Raw genomic sequence first — 16,725 nt, 5'->3', positions numbered from 1 at the left:
ATTTATATGTCGGAGATGCAACTTCATCAACCATTGCTTTTAGATTACTTCTGTCAGGTCCTCTCGGGCGACCAAGCCTTTGTCTTGTCACTCTTTTGATTTTGTTTGAAACTTTTAACTAAATAAACGATCGACTAATAACTGAAACACAGGCTTTACTAACAAGCTAGAATACCCAACAAAAACGAATGAGTCCTTTGCAGGAAATTCTTTTAACTTTTCTCACGCGCGTCCTTTCCGTCCGGAAACCCTTTTTGTTCTCCTCTTTTCTTTTCGTACATTTCTTTTTTTTTAAACGTCTAGACAACCAACTCGACTACCTTCAAAGGCCACATCCAAACGTCAACGCCAACCAGACGCACGTATCCGTTTTCGATGACATTCTTCGCGTCGATTAGGGCCAATATAATTTTACTTATTCAACGTGAAGTAACATGATAATAAAAACAATGGATTACTAATAATGCAATTTTTTGTCATCAATTTTAAATCATATTAAACTCGGAGAAGGTCTTGAATTTATATAGTAAATAGACTACGGATCTTTGTGCAAATCAATATTTTTTTTAACAGAATTAATGAAATAGGAGTTTCCTAGAGGGTTGTCTCAACCCTTAGATATAATAATTCGTATCTAACTCAATTTTATTCTGCATCAATCGCGGACGAAAGAGAACTGCTTTTATTTTGTTTAATTAGTCGAGAGTTCGGTAACACGATCGGGTTTGCAGGAAGTTGAAGAGCGTACGTGCCATCTTTAATGTCCCGTCGAACACTTGTCACGCGTGTGACTGGAGTTCACGAGGGTAGGCCACGGTGTGTAGGGGTCGACGAGAGCGAATTGCTCTTGTAATAAGTCATCGAGGAGCACCCAATAGGAAGACAACGTCGTCCTCGTCTTTTGCTCGGCGCTCCTTTAGAAACGGGGTGATAGATCAAGCCACTTCGCTTCCGGCCCCGAGATCTGAATGCACGTACTCCGTCCGTGTACCCTGTGGCCCTCTTAACTTCGTAACATTAGTCTGCCATGCGTGGCTTGTCGGATTATATCAGTCTGCGAAAGTAGCATATGCTTCCGGTTACGTGCAAATGCATTCTGGTTGTAATTTTTGCCACGTATCTTCGAGAAAATTAGCCGCGATGCAAACGTTGATCGACTGCGTTTCGTCGAGATTTATGTACACGTACGACGCCACGTAATTAAAATTAAGTTTTTAATACGAGTGATTGCAATCTTTTTGAAGTAATCTTCGTTTCTTACTGCACCTTCTGCCGTACTTATTTTCGTAGCGTCGGTTCGAAAACGTGATTCACTTACATTTATAATCAAGTAATTTTACTTCATTGCCAAAATATCTGAGGTTAATGGACCGATGAATAGTCTAAAGCGTTTTGTGTAAAAGATATTTATAGCTGTCCGCAAAATTGATTATCTAAGGGAAATTAAAGATTATCTTATTCCCTTAAGGAAAAACTTTAATTTTAGTTTATTATTCTTGCTCGTGTTTCTTAAAAATAAAAAAGAATTCCTTATGGTAGGTAGAACAATAATAATAGATTATAAAAGAGAATATTATATAGTTGTGTAAAAGTCAGAAATAAATAGTATACAAATATTGTTGAGAAAAGTTACTTTTGTATAAATTTGTATATTTATGTACATTCATCGATTCTTTGAAGTTTTCATTTTCATTCAAATGGTTTCATATATTTCAATTTGTACTCCTCATACGTTATTTACCGAAGCAATTCACGAAAACAAATAATGAAATAAATTGACAAACTCGCGTTAGCATTTATTGACATTTGTTTAACACAATTTAATGTTGAATTTCTATTTCATTGAATGATATTAAAAAATTCGACGGTTTCGTTGCAAACAGAAAATTTAATTTCGATACTTAGATATAACAAAAAGGACGAATGTTCTCAAGCTTTTTAGTTTGCAGTTTCCTTTTTGATATTTAAATTTTTTGACGACAAATTACTTTGTAGTGATGTTTATAAGTGTAAAATATTACGAAAAGCAGTGTTTTAATTTCGTTATAAAATATGCTTACAGTTTGAGAAATAACAAAGTAAGACAGAAAATGCTTTACATAAACGTATCGTCGAAACTTGTACAAAATTGATTGCCCCGACGCACGTTTCCCAAATCCCAGAAAGAGTTATATATTCTCTGTACATTGTTCTCGAAATCTAGTTTGTAGATATTAGCATAACGTTGGCAGCAGAGACATGTTAAACTTTGCGTTGTCCTGGAGTTTACCCGCCTGTTTCTCTTCTGTTACACAGCAAGCATTATCGTCGATCCTAGAAATGACTAAATAATACGTTTCTAGTTTCCTTTTATGCTATGCCTAATAGATGTTCTATTAAGAGACTGAAATTATTCAGTACCCGGCGTATACTTCAACCTCCGATGAAGGTAGTACCTACAGTGTTAAGCAAACTAGAAACATCACAGAATCTCGTAGTTCCCTTGAGGATGGTAGACTCCACAGAATTGTAGATTCACAGGACAACCATGTTATTTCTATTGCATTCGGTTGATCCAAAGTCTTCCAAAGATCCACAATTCGATGTACATAGAATTCTCTCAGGTGTCGACTGTATTAGCTATCTTTCAGAGTTGGGTAAATTTTACAAACACTTTAAATTCGTTCCTAAAATAACTTCTGTTTATACATTTCGTTTCGTAAACTCGTTCGTTCAACAATCTTTCCAAACTATCGTTAAGTTCTGTATTATTTACATCAAATGTAGCTAGGATATCTGGATTTAATCTGGGATTTGAAAACTTATAAATTGTTATGGATATATTGTATTCTGTAAGTGTTATTTTTCAATTCTATTCCCATTACAGTTCTCAGTTCTTACTGAATTTGTGAGAATATTAGTAAAACGATACAAGGTGTTCGGCCACCTGGGAAAAATTTTAATGGGAGATTCTAGGGGACAAAATAAAGCCAAAATCAAGAACAGCAATTTGTTGATTGGGGCTTCGTTAAAAAGTTATTAATGTTTAAAGTTCCATACCGACTCGAAAGTTTCTCGGCGAAATTAAAAAATTTCAAATCGTTCTGAAAAAATTATTTTCGATTGTAGGGGTCAGTTACAATCATGTTTGGTCAATAGACATACCCTCGAAATCCTAATCATTTTCGAGAAAAAAATTCCTTACCAAAAATATAATTTCTGGCCAAAAATGCTACCCTGAAATTTCATGCGTATCTTTAAAATGTTATAACTCCTGAACGGATTGAACGATTTTAAAGTTTAAAAAAGCAAACAACGCGTATTTTAATGTAGAATATGTACAAATCGTAAAAATATTCGAAAAGTTGGTCCTCGACTCCGCAAAATGAGAAAAACCCCATAAAAATGGTCCAATTTTCAAACGTCCATAACTCCTACTATAGCGAATATATTTCAATGAAACTTTTTTCTGGAATAGTGCTCGTGGACATCTACAAAAAAGTATTAGACAACTTTTCTATAGAGCGTTAAACAAAATTACTAAAAATGAAAAACCAATTTTTAGAAAAAATCGACAGGGGGTAGGTGCCTAAATTTTTCGACGAAATTGAAAAGTTTCAAATCGTTCTAGAAAAATTATTTTCGGTTACGGGGGGCAATCACAATCATTTTTGGTCAATAGAGATATCCCCGAAATCCTACGCACTTTCAAGAAAAAAATTCTTTTCCGAAAATATAATGTCTGACCATACCATCGATATGTTTCACTGAATTTTCATGCGAATCTTTAAAACATCATAACTTCTGAACGGATTGGACGATTTTAATGTTCAAAAAGCCAAACGCCGCGTATTTTAGTGTAGAATATAACAATCGCAAAAATATTCGAAAAGTTGGTCCTTGACCCCGCAAAATGAGAAAAACCCCATAAAAATGGTCCAATTTTCAAACAGCCATAACTCCTACAATTGTGAATATATTTAAATGAAACTTTTTTCTGAAGTAGAGCTCATGGATACCTACAAAAAAGTATTAGACAACTTTTCTATAGGGTGTTAAACAAAATTACTAAAAATGAAAAAGAAACTTTTAAGAAAAATCGACAGGGGTAGGTGCCTAAATTTTTCGACGGAAAAAAAAATTTTTAATTAATTCTGAAAAAATTATTTTCGTTTGCGGGGGTCAGTTACAAGCATTTTTGGTCAATAGACATACCCCCGAAATCCTGCCCACTTCCTTGAAAAAAATTCAGTACCTGCGGAACTTTAAACGTTAATAACTTTTTAACGAAGCCTCCATCAACAAATTAGTATTCTTGATTTTCGTCTTATTTTGGCCTCTAGAATCATCCACTAAAATTTTTCCAAGGGGTGGTCGAACACCCTGTATACGTGCAACTATTGGTATTCAGTGACATAACAATCGAGTGTAACGCACCTTTGAGGAATTCCTTTTTTCGTTTGAGTGATTGTGGACATTCCGAGTAATCATAACTCTACTGTATAAGAGTTTTTCTGATGAGAACCAAGGTTACGATCACGCGATCCCACGAAGCATCCCTCCTTAAATCACAAGTTCTATCGTCCTCCTCGAGAATCCGACAAGATGGATGCTTTCAATCACGGCTGTTTCCGTTTTAGCTTCGATCCTGTTCGACGGGATGCAGGCGCGAAACATCATGTCCATGCAGTGCCTCCTCAAAGGTACACCAAAGCGTGCTGTTCTCGCGTGCGAATTTTGTTGTTACGAACGTTGAAACGTTGCCAGTGCTTTACGCTTGCTTTCCCAGCCGCGCCCCCCTCGCTAAGCTACTTCAGCTTGGACAGTTTCCAGGTGGTTCCTCGCGCCTGGCGCGAATTTCAACGTGGATTTTAGCCCCTAGTACGCGCGAGAAGTGCTTCTTGAAACAACGAACACGTGCCTCGCCTCGTCGCGTTCGATTAACGAGCTTTCGCATGCATCCGTTTCCGCGGGCGCTCGAATTTCGCGGAGCACGACTCCACGACGAATTATCCACGGTCGTCGGTGCATCGGAACTTCCGTAATCGTGCAAACCGCATCGATTATATCATTCACGGAGCATACATCGAAACTTTCCTTTCCATCGCGGGGCCAGGAATAATTAAATCCTCGTGACTCGAGCGGCCCCGAAACGATTGATTAATCGGAATACTTTTTCGATAGCTTCGCCGATTATTTATTCATTTAGTCCGTGTTTCGAACGCCGGTAGAACGGGAAGTTCGATTCACAAACGGTACTTAATTCCGTTAACGAAGTTAGCGATTAGCGAGGCGCGCAAAAATTAATCGATCTTCTCGCATCAAACTTTCCAAGTTTTTGAACAAGTCGACGCTCGTAGTTTCTATTTAACCTGTTTTTCATATCGAGGTCAAATTTATTTTTTTCTTCGTTCATTGACACTAAAGTGTCATACTTTGGTGAGAAGTTTCAAATATGAAAAATACTGTTACCTTAATACTAGAACTGTCGACTATTATGGTGAAATGTGTATTCATTCTCTTACAGAAAATTACGATAAATTTTCAAAAATCCAGATGAGTTAATTTCGGTAATAGTAATATTAAGTTGACTTATCCCTTTAAATTCCCATTTACAGAACACTCTGAAAAAGAAAATTTACAATAGAAAAATGCAATAATAAGTCGATGTAATATTTATCTGAACAAAATTAGACAACACTCTGAAATAGAAACTACAATTATTCCCCACGTCTATATCACACTGCATTCTAACTTTCTAACGAAGAATTTACAAACTTACATAAAAATTTTAGTCTTATCCGATTTCTGGAGAGCACATAATTCGTAGATAGTCGAGTAGGTTCAAAAAGGTCAGCAAATTTTGAGGCAAAAGAAGTGTGCCCCGATCGAATCTCGCCTATTAATCAAACGCAGCCTCCTGCAGGCGTATTAAAACGCCATGCGACGTGTTCGTCTGATAGTCGTTAGTCGCGTCGCGAATGATGGAGATGATCCGGTGGTGCACGTTCGACCGATTGTTGTTGCAGTTACGAAGCTGAGAGAGCACTGGGACGAGACGAACTCGAAAGTGATGCAAAGGAAGACGCAGTTGGACGCGATGCTCGGGGACAGTCAGCGATACGAGGCGAAGAGGAACGAGGTGGAAGTCTGGCTGGCACGAATGGAAACTCGGCTGGAGAAAATGCGGGCCGTCGGGCACACCGCCGACGTTCTCGAGGCGCAGCTACGGGAACAAAAGGTACGTTGGAATTCTCAACCCTCCTCTTTCTCTCATTCTTTCTCGAACTTCTGCATTAACCCGCGCGCGTTAACCAACCCGGAGGTTGCCGTTTTTATCTAGTCTTTATTTCTCGCCCGACTATTTCACAGAGTGCACGAGCACGCGTCTCTCACGATCTTAAGCGATCGTATTCACCGATAAAACGCGCTGCTCGTCTCGATGACGGTGATGCACTCCAAATAAAGTACTCTCGGTTCTCCAGCCTCCTCGGATACTCTAATATCTACTCGTTACGTTATTAAAATTCATGGTATGATTCTTAAAATGGTCACGTGATTCGTAAATTGAACTGTCTATTCCTCCCAACTTGAAGGATCCCTTATAGTCAAGGAAGCTTGAAAGACGTTCCGAAAAAACGTATACGATGTACAAGTAATGATTCTTAAAATGATTACGTGATTCGTAAATTGAACATTTCTGTTCCTATTTGGTGGATTCCCCTTAGAGCTCAGTAAAGTCCACAGTTATTTACTCTAGTAAGGTGCATTAAATTCTGATCAAATTAAAATAAATAATCACCAGTAAAGTTGTTTCAATGTTGTATAATTTATAAATTTTGAAAAAAATATTGAAGTCGTGATATTAACAAACTTCTGTAATAGTAAAAAATTACATGCCACGACTCAAATGAAACTTTTACTGTCGTGGTTGAACTTCCTCGTCCTCTGAATTTCAAATACTGTTTGTAATAATTTTGTTCGACGTTCCTCGACAAATATGCGATAGAATTTGCCAAAGGCGACCCTCGATCGCCTGGAACTTACAAATTTCGTTCCTCGACAACTGTTAATATTAAGTTTCATCTGGTATCCGGGTAGCAGGACGATCGCGTAATCCAATTTTAACCAGGTAATTACGGAAACGACAGCCAAAGTTCCCCGTGTAATTCAGCTTCAGAAGCCATCCCCGCCGTTACGACCGGCGAGAATAAAATGCGAACGAGGCTCTGGCGAATAATAATGACCATAGATAGTCGGCGGAAGTTCGTTATAGCTTACGATTAAAGAGAACGAACGGATTAGTATTCGTCCGGCCAGTAACCTCTTTTTTAGCAACGTTTCTCTGTACTGGAATAACATTCACCCTGGGAAAAAATAACTGTTGACGGGGCAAAGGGTTGGAAAGGAAACGATCAAAGTTCCAATCAACGAGATCGCGGCTCGCCATGGTACATTGCGCGGCCCGAAACTCTGTTTACATTCAAAAGAGACGAATGAGATATTCATGGAATAATTTATTTCTACGAGACTACTGTGTCTTCGGAATCCGGGCTACGCTCGGGCTTCGTTCGTCTCGAGCCCTCGCAGTTATTCCGGAATGTTGCCTTTTCTCCGTCGAATGACGGCAAATCCATCAACAACCATTATTTTTTCTCGATATCGGCGTTACAATATTCATGAATCGAGTAGTTTGTTGTTTCAATTAGTCTCGATGATCGATCTCGAACTTTGAAATTTAAATGGAAAGTCCACTTGCTCGATGGTTGCCAGATGAAAACACAAGTTTCCGCTTCACGTTCTGATGCTTGCGTACAATTTCTATATTTAACATCGGTTATTATCATTCGTCTAACCGTGTACGATACAAATGTTGTCTTTAGAACTTCGGTGGATAGAAACAAAAGCGTTCTTTGTATTCCATGTTTCTACATTTTCTTTCAAGAGTCAATCTGCTGCAGAAAACCTAACATACCGTTTGTATACGGGACGAGTCTCATAACTGGGCCAGGCTATAGCTTTGTTCCAAGCGAAGATGGAGAAATCTCGAGAAAATTTTATACAGTTCAAAGATCTTTATCAACCTACGATACGATTCTTTTCCCAAATGTATTCTTATATAAAACGATTCCTAAATTAAATATTGTAGAAGATATTTCATTCTGTTTTTCAATATTATTATATAACGCTGTCTAAAATATATTAGACATTTTTCAAATATCAGAATTTACTTATAAAATGTTCTTTCAATATTAACGCTAAACCTACCATGACCGGTCAAATTACACGATTTAACTTCACGAATTTTTTTATAGAACGAATTTTCTCAATATTCACTTCTATTCTTATTGTTTACTTTCTGAGAAAAATATGTAATCTGTCTTGCCTACCACGACCAATTGAACGATTTACATTTTTTTTAAAAAAAGTGGACAAAATTCTAAATAAGTATATAGCAAATATAAAGAGAGAGAATTTTCAGTTTCCACTGTCTTATAACAGTCTAATAATGTGTATTAAAAATAGTTACACTTTACACACATGCAATTCCGAAACTAGTAGTATTTTCTCCGTAATTGAGCCATCATTAGAAGTGGCAAAGCTTTCTTCTTAAAGTGGTTCTTGAAGATATCTTCGTATAAAGAAACGCGTAATTATTAAAATTCCACTATGCCTCTGTCCGTCTTATGTGCAACAGTCTAGTTACGCGTATTAAAAGTAATAAAACTTTAGACGCGTGTAGTTCTGGAGATACTAGCGTTTTATCCATTTTTGAGCCATCGTTGGAAGCGGTAAACCTTCCCCTTTAAAACGTTTTTTGGTTTTTGTCGATCCGACTTTCCGTTCTCGAGATATCGTAATTTATGTAAAAGGTAATTTTTAAAACTTCGCCGTCTCTCGCTTCCCCGTGTCAGAAAAGGCTATTAACGCGCATTAAAAATACTAAAACTTTAGACGCGTGCAGTTCTGAAACCACTAGCGTTTTATTAATTATTGAGTCACTGTTAGCGGCGGTAAACCTTCCCCTTTAAAACGGTTTTTGGTTTTTGTCGATCCGACTTTCCGTTCTCGAGATATCGTAATTTATGTAAAAGGTAATTTTTAAAACTTCGCCGTCTCTCGCTTCCCCGTGTCAGAAAAGGCTATTAACGCGCATTAAAATTACTAAAACTTTAGATACGTGCAGTTCTGAAACCACTGGCGTTTTATTAATTATTAAGCCACTGTTAGCGGCGGTAAACCTTCCCCTTTAAAACGGTTTTTGGTTTTTGACGATCCGACTTTCCGTTTTCGAGATATCGCAATTTATGTAAAGTGGTATTTTTCTTAATTTGACTAGCTCTGTCTCCGTCTGACGCGTCGCGTCGTACCTCCTTGTCTACCCCGCGTACGTGACTGTCGTGACCTAGTTTCGGGGCGTAGTATTTCCAAGAATTTACTACGCACTGTTTACTAGTGTCACGCGCGCGAATTCATTGCTATCAATGAAACGTAAACAAACGCTTCGAACCCTTATATCTCCGTAACTAGCCACCGCATCGACTTGAAACTAAAATCGCTATATCTCCGGAACTAATAAAGCTATCGACTCGTACAAACGCTCGTTTTAAAGGTAATTTCATCCTCTACCTAATGATCATATCTCCTACTATAAATTATGCCATCTTCTATGTTTATTTTGTCATTTATTTTGACGCTATATACCTAATAAAGTTTCAACAATTCCTATTGATCGTACGACTGTTGTGCGATAAAACTGGATCATTAATTGTTTATTTAATTGAAAATGAATTTAAATTTGTATACAGGGTGTTTCCATAATTACTATCCCACTTTTTCGTAAATTTGTTTTCTCCGAAATTAACTACGGTATCGACTTGAAAGAAAATTCGTTTCCGAGGACGTTTTATCTTCTATCCGATGAAAATTAAAAAATTTTTTAACACAAAACAGAAGAATATCTTACGAATAAACATCAACAATTAGAAGTACGTTACTTCGTAAAAGAGAAACAAAAAGATTGATCTTAGTAGGAATGGTAGTTAATTCTCTATAATTCTCTATAAAGATCTTAGTAGTTAATTTTAATTGAATAAAAAAATGAATATTCCCTGGTCCGTCGTTTTAAAATGAGGCAGTATAATTACATTTATTAATTTTTAGGCAATCTAAATTTCCATGTACGTTGAACATTTGTATATTTTCTCGTGCGTCGGTACCGCTAAGGGGTTAATCAGATCGATTATAAATTTCATCTGAACGTTGATTAGTAGTTCCACGGCGGCGTAAAAGTTTCCATCGCACGGCATATCGGTATAAAACTTAGACTCTTACCTCGCCAGTAGATTCAACTTATTTAAGTTATCGAGACACGGAGCTCGACTTACGACTTGATACGAGGTCAGACTTAGATAAGTTTCCTCCGCGTCGTTGACCTTCCCTCCTCATTTTATTTCGTTCCGTTCGTTCTTCCAGTCGTTCCACGCGGAGCTGCATCAGTACAAGCATCACATTGAACTCTTCAATCAACTCACGCAGAAGCTGATAGCTGTTTATCAGCAGGACGACACTACTCGTGTGAAAAAGATGACGGAGACCATCAATCAGAGATACAACAATCTAAACACCAGGTATGTTGTAGACACTGCGTTAACTTTTTCAGTACTTCTCCTTGCGTGTCAACCTAACACTGTGCTGACTATAGCCTTATAATATTTATTATTACCTGAAATTAAAAATTAAAAACTGTTCGTTTTGAAACCTGAAATTCAAAGCTTTGGTCTAAATATTGCACCATTGTTTTTATTTTGAAAATTACATTTGGTAGTAACAGAGTATCTAGCGAATAGAGACAAAAGTAGATTGGCCTAGATAACACGATTCTGCAACCCAGGACCTGTTTTAAATTTTAGTTTAGGTTCATTCGAGATGTCCATCGTAATTAAATTCCATTAGACTTGAATAAGATGAATTAGCAAAGATTATTGATCTGACTATCTGTTCTTGAATAGAAATAGAAATGAATAATTGACGAGGATAAAGTGAGCTATAAATGAAGTTTTCCTAGGTTTAGTGTTCTCTGGAGGAAAAAGATTTGAATTCCCCGTCCAGCAATGGGATCTTTTTCTTCCCGTTGCCTGTTGTTCGGCTCGAATCGGTGCATTGAGTTCGAATCGAACGCGTTTCCACGACGATTGTGGGGTAATACGTCTATTAAATCTTCCGTAGTATCATCAATCGAGGAAAACTGCTTCACTCCGCGATGAACTCCCTCCACAACTTCGACCGGTCCTTGGACAAGTTCTTGGCTTGGTTGAGCGAAGCCGAGTCCTCGATGGAGGGATTGGAAGCGGAGGCCGATCGACTAGGTGGACGACGGGACCAGGGTGCGCTCAGACGACCGCAACATCAGCTTAAGGTAAGTTTCATATCTGTCGATACAAATTTACCAATCGATTCTTCGTATCAGCTTGGACTTCTTGCTCGAATTAACCGAAACTTGGACACCAAACGTGTCATATCTTCTACGGGGAATTGGATTGCGTTAACGCGAATCGAAGTTACCTACGTTTCTTTAGAAATCATCTAGATCAAACTATACTTGATAATAGATCGGTTCGTAAACTTTTTGTTTCGTGGACCTCATACTTTTTATACAAATTCCTCGGAATAACATTCTTAACGCTAGATTTACGGACATTAATTATTTTTATCGAAAATCGTCACGTTAAGGATTAAATTAAAACTTGATTTGTCTTATATAAAATTTAATTCATATCGTAGAATCGATAAAATTTAACATAAATTGCTAAGATAATTTTTACAAGTTCTGTAACTTGAAGTATGGAATCTAAAACCTGTCAAACTTTCCGTAAATCTAGTATTAACCATAAATTATGGTATTTTTATTTGTACCAAAGGAATTAAAACGACAGGTACTTGAAGAAATATATCTTGATTTATTCTTTTATAGAAATCTACGGTAAATTTGCAAAAATCCAATCGAATAAATATTTACAATTTTTACTACAAATTACGAATCGGTTACTATTTGAATTAACGTTTTTCAATCTCGAACCACTGCAGTAGACACTTGTATTTGAAATGTTAAAAACGTTGGGAATTGCTTCTAAAGTATAAGAAGTGTTCTACCGCTTCCCGCAAATAATTGTACGCAACAGAGAAATCGGAACTTCTATCTAACGACTTCAAAATTGCGAGGGAAAAGTTTTCTTAACCTCCGCGAGATCGTTAATAACGTCTGTGGAAGTTGGATTCAGTCACTTCGCTTATAGAATGCAAACGAACGAAAAGACAAATGGGCAATACGACTTCCTCCAAAATTTTTTCATTTTCTTGTTTCGACTTCTCGGGTGTTTACGAGCAGTTAGATTCAAATTTAATAATACATAAATTTGATTGAAAAGTAAATATGTTACATTCCTCGTTTCGTTTGACTTTATCATTGCTTTGGTCGTTAAGAACGGTATAACTTGGCTCGTTTGTCTGTCGATTATGGCAGCCGTGTTAACTCGAGCACGTCGGTTAGGTGGTTAATACAGAGAGTCACGTGCAGTCGGGTCGTAAGATTCCTCGAGACGTTGTAACGGTGGTCGCGACGGGAAACCAGATCTCTATGGGTCACGTGTTGACTAGAGTAGATTTTACGGCTTCGATTGATTGCCATAAAAGTGTGTCGAAGGTAGCTGTCTTCGTATCGGCATATCCATTAAAAGGAAGAAGCTCGATATCGAGTATCGACACAATGCGGTGGCGGTGCATCAGCTTCTGTGCGGAACGTTCTTCTAGTTTGTATATTATATCTCGTGGGAAACTGAAATCTTGCGTAAGAGTATTGCGAAAGTGGGTTGTTGGTTTCGCTCGAGATTTTGTCGTACGCCTTCATTAATATAGAGCGAATTCTTAAAACTATCTGAAAAATTCGACAGGCAAGAATTCTCCACAAAAATAACCAAATCATTTGTTTCCAGAGATGGTAAATATTTGACGAATACTAGAATGTCGTCTGCTTTTTTTAAAAGAATGTTTATTTTGATTGTAATAAGATTAGGTTGGCCAAGAAATTAATTCGATGTTTGTACAATTTTGGATGACTAATGCCACTCTGGAAATAATGTGATTTATTTCGAGATATTATATGAGTTAATTTTCTTTGGTTTATGATGCAAAATAATTCTTCTTTCGAACACTTTTACATTGTTATAGTGGAAATAGGTTCACGGAAAAATATGAGAATTTGTATACAATTTCGATCTACGGATTTCCTCGGCGATCGAACGAAACTCACTGTTCACAATGGTCAGTTGCAAAACGGCGATTTTTCAGTTTTCAGTAATCTGAATTAGAACTGGAACTACTTATCGAATTTTTTCTGTATTCTGTATATTCATACAAATGGATGAAACGTTACTCGAATAATAAAAAATGAACATCTATTTATCGATTATAATATTTATATGTAATGCATTTTTATAACATGTTTAAATTAATTCAGTAGACAGTTTTTCCACGAACTTAGCTAATCGGATCGATCGATCCGCAAGAATGAATCCGCAGAATTTTGAGGTAGCTGATTTGCAATTTTGATCGTCCAAGAAATTTGCTGTTTCACGATCGCGAGCACGCCTTTCCGATTTGCATTTATCACGCGAAGGCAACATCATTACAACTTTTTGATACATCGATTAGGACTGGGAACATTATAATAATTTAATGTTCGAATATTTCACGGACATTCGAATGCTACGAATCTGAGATCTCAAATACAATTATTCAACTATTACTACTTCTGTCGCTAGCTGAAAGCAAAGTTATTTCAGTAAATTTTTTTTATCAGAATAGGAATGAATTTCACAAAAAGACAATAGATTTAATGAATTTGATTTCTGGTTTACGTAATACTACTAAATATTTATTTATTCGAGTAATTTGTAACCTTATGTTTCGAGAAGAGTCTGTATCGAAATTGTTCGTTTCTGCACAAGTAGCCTTAATGACGATACAACTATCCTTATCGATAGGTTGCATTTATTAGCAGGGGAGGAACATTCATTCCGTGCAGAATGTCAGGGCTGGTAATCAGTTGATTAGTTTATATGCAAAGAGCACGTCAGTTGTATGACATTCGATTATCAATAATCCAAGTTGCAACTGCATGGTATCGCAATTATGCTAATACCCAGACACGAGTGTATTGGCATAGCAGGAAGCAAGCCGAATAAATCTGTGCTGCACTCTCTCAATCATAGTCTTGTTTGTCTTGTAATACAGGGCCAGATAATAGGACCGTATTCCAATTGTGAATGGATCGAATAGTAGGATTGTGTAGCTCGTCTGAAAGAACATTTAACAAACATTTCTATATCCTTTACAAATTTATTAAACCAATTCCAAACGTTTATTAGATTTCTGACTCGGAAAATTTGGTAGTTCGTGTACTTTTCTTTCACAAAAATAGTTTATTTAAACATTGTCATCGTTAGTGCTCGTTAATCGCATAATACCAACTGAGAAAGGCGAAAATACACGGCACAGCGAATTCAGTTGCATTTTTCTATTAACCCGTAAAATCTAGATCTAGATAGAGGGTTGCACGTAGGTGGTAGCATTCCTTAGGGAGCTCTAGAGTCTTTCGGCGGGGCGTTAAAGCGACAACAAACTTTTATGGGCGCGTTTAGTATAGTCATTAATGTTGGGGCGTTAATATCATAGGGTATAAATGCAATCGCTGAAACGCTTAAGTTTAATTTTATCAAACACACGAATTTATTTTTAATTTCTGTTGCTCACGAGGAAAATAATTTTCAATGCAATTTTCTTCAAATATCTAATTTTAAGTTGAAAACGAATGGAAGTATAGGAAACGTGATATCAAAATTAAAATTTTCTTTAACGTTGCAGGATAAATGCAATCACTGAAACTCTTAAGTTTAATTTTATCAAACACACGAATTTAGTTTTAAATTCTGTTGCTCCCAAGAAAAATAATTTTCATTTTTTTGTTCAAACATATAATTTTAAGTTGAAAGCAAATGGAAATATATAGGAAACGTGCTATGAAAATTTTAATTTATTATATATTTTCTTCCCATTTTTGAAGTATCTCGTTACAAACTCCCGCAAGAATGTTCCGACTATTTCGTTTCGATCGAGAATTCCGCGATTTTTGTACGAAAATTACCGTGGGGGGGGGGGGGGGGGGTGCATCGTTTAAATAATTCAGCGCGAACCGCGCGATGATGAGAAAGTTAAATGGTTCGCTGTAACGAATTCATGAGAATGATCAGAACACGGTCCGGCGCGATGGTTTGTTTACAATGCCGTGTAACTGACGGATCATCCGCGGGGCCAAATTGATATTGCCCGTGTACGCGGTCTATCGCGCCATTTCAATGAAATTAATCCACGGTCCACGCGTTCACGTAACGAACATACTGCACACGATTCCGGGAAATTAGCTTATAATATTGTTTACAGGGTTATATATTATCGTGTAGCTGGCCTGAGCTACTCTTTCCACTGTTTCGTTCTCTGTTTGTTCCTCCTCTCGTACGCCTCTGGGTTTATTCCCCTAAAAGAAGGTTCAATTTTGCAGAACCATGGGATTGGTTAAATTGGATTCCATCGCGAGCCTCGTGTACGTGTACGTTCCATGTTAACCCGGGCGAAATTTTGACGTACCGTCGTGGAACATTTTACTGCCACGTGGCAGATGTCTCTGGCGTTATGATAATAATTTTTTTTTTACCTTTCTTGTCTCGCAGGATAAAAGCGAATTTATTGGTACTTTTTTTATTTTGTACATTCATAATCCTTTGCTTTCATCGATAACACAAAAGATACAAAAGGAATTGTTGTATAAAATATTTAGATGCTCGTAACATAAAATAAAAAGTATAAGATATTTTGTTTTCAATAATCGTATCTTGATATATGTAGTATGAAGTAAACTAATTTATATAAAGAAAATGTATACTTTTATATTTTGTATATTCATAGTCCTTTGCTTTCATCGATAACACAAAAGGTACAATTAAAAGGAATTGTTGTATAAAATATTTAGATGCACGTAACATAAAATAGAAAGTATAAGATATTTTGTTTTCAATGATCGTATCTTGATATATGCAGTATGAAGAGAACTAATTTATATAAAGAAAATATATACTTTCGTTTAAAAAGCGAGACCGTATATGCATCATCGAAAGTTTCAACATTTTTCATTTAAAAAATAGAGCTTCACTTTGTTTTCAAAAACTACCTTGTAACTACCCTTCAAAAAATTAAATAACTTTGAAGCGTTCCTACGCCTTGTTTGAATTCAATTTTTTTCAATTTAGTTTCCTATTTCAAAAATAGAGCTTTGTTTCTAAACATTACCTCGTGACAACCCTTCAAAAAGTTGAATAACTTTGAAACGTTCCTATGCCTTGCTCGAATTGTATTTTTTTCAATTTAGTTTACATTTAATTTTTTGAAGGGTTGTCACGAGGCAATGTTTAGAAACAAAGGTCTATTTTTTAAATAGAAAACTAAATTCAAAAAAAATTGAATTCAAACAAGTCGTAGGAACGATTCAAAGTTATTTACAGTTTAGTACACGTATAGATTAAAGTGTGTTGCCCCACATACGATACGAATACTCTTGTAAATACTATTTCGAACGAATTCGGTGTACGTTTTTAGATAGGCAGTCGGGGCGCGAGTGTAATTACCGTTCACATC

The 16,725-nt window shown here is 36.6% G+C and overlaps 1 protein-coding gene across 7 annotated transcripts in view; it reads left to right on the top strand.

The window, feature by feature from the left end:
* Positions 1–16,725, top strand: part of LOC143342394 (dystrophin, isoforms A/C/F/G/H) — a 655,322-nt gene that overhangs the window by 199,411 nt on the left and 439,186 nt on the right. For all 7 annotated transcript variants that reach the window (XM_076766217.1, XM_076766218.1, XM_076766213.1 and 4 more), the window contains 3 exons: positions 6,009–6,220; positions 10,456–10,610; positions 11,209–11,398. In XM_076766217.1, coding sequence (XP_076622332.1) covers positions 6,009–6,220; positions 10,456–10,610; positions 11,209–11,398 — 557 coding nt within the window. The remainder of the gene's footprint in view (positions 1–6,008; positions 6,221–10,455; positions 10,611–11,208; positions 11,399–16,725) is intronic.

Source organism: Colletes latitarsis, chromosome 6, assembly GCF_051014445.1.
Source record: "Colletes latitarsis isolate SP2378_abdomen chromosome 6, iyColLati1, whole genome shotgun sequence".
Classification (NCBI taxonomy): Eukaryota; Metazoa; Arthropoda; class Insecta; order Hymenoptera; family Colletidae; genus Colletes; species Colletes latitarsis.
The sequence above is the reverse complement of the archived record's forward strand: the minus strand, read 5'-3'. Positions and strand labels throughout refer to the sequence as shown.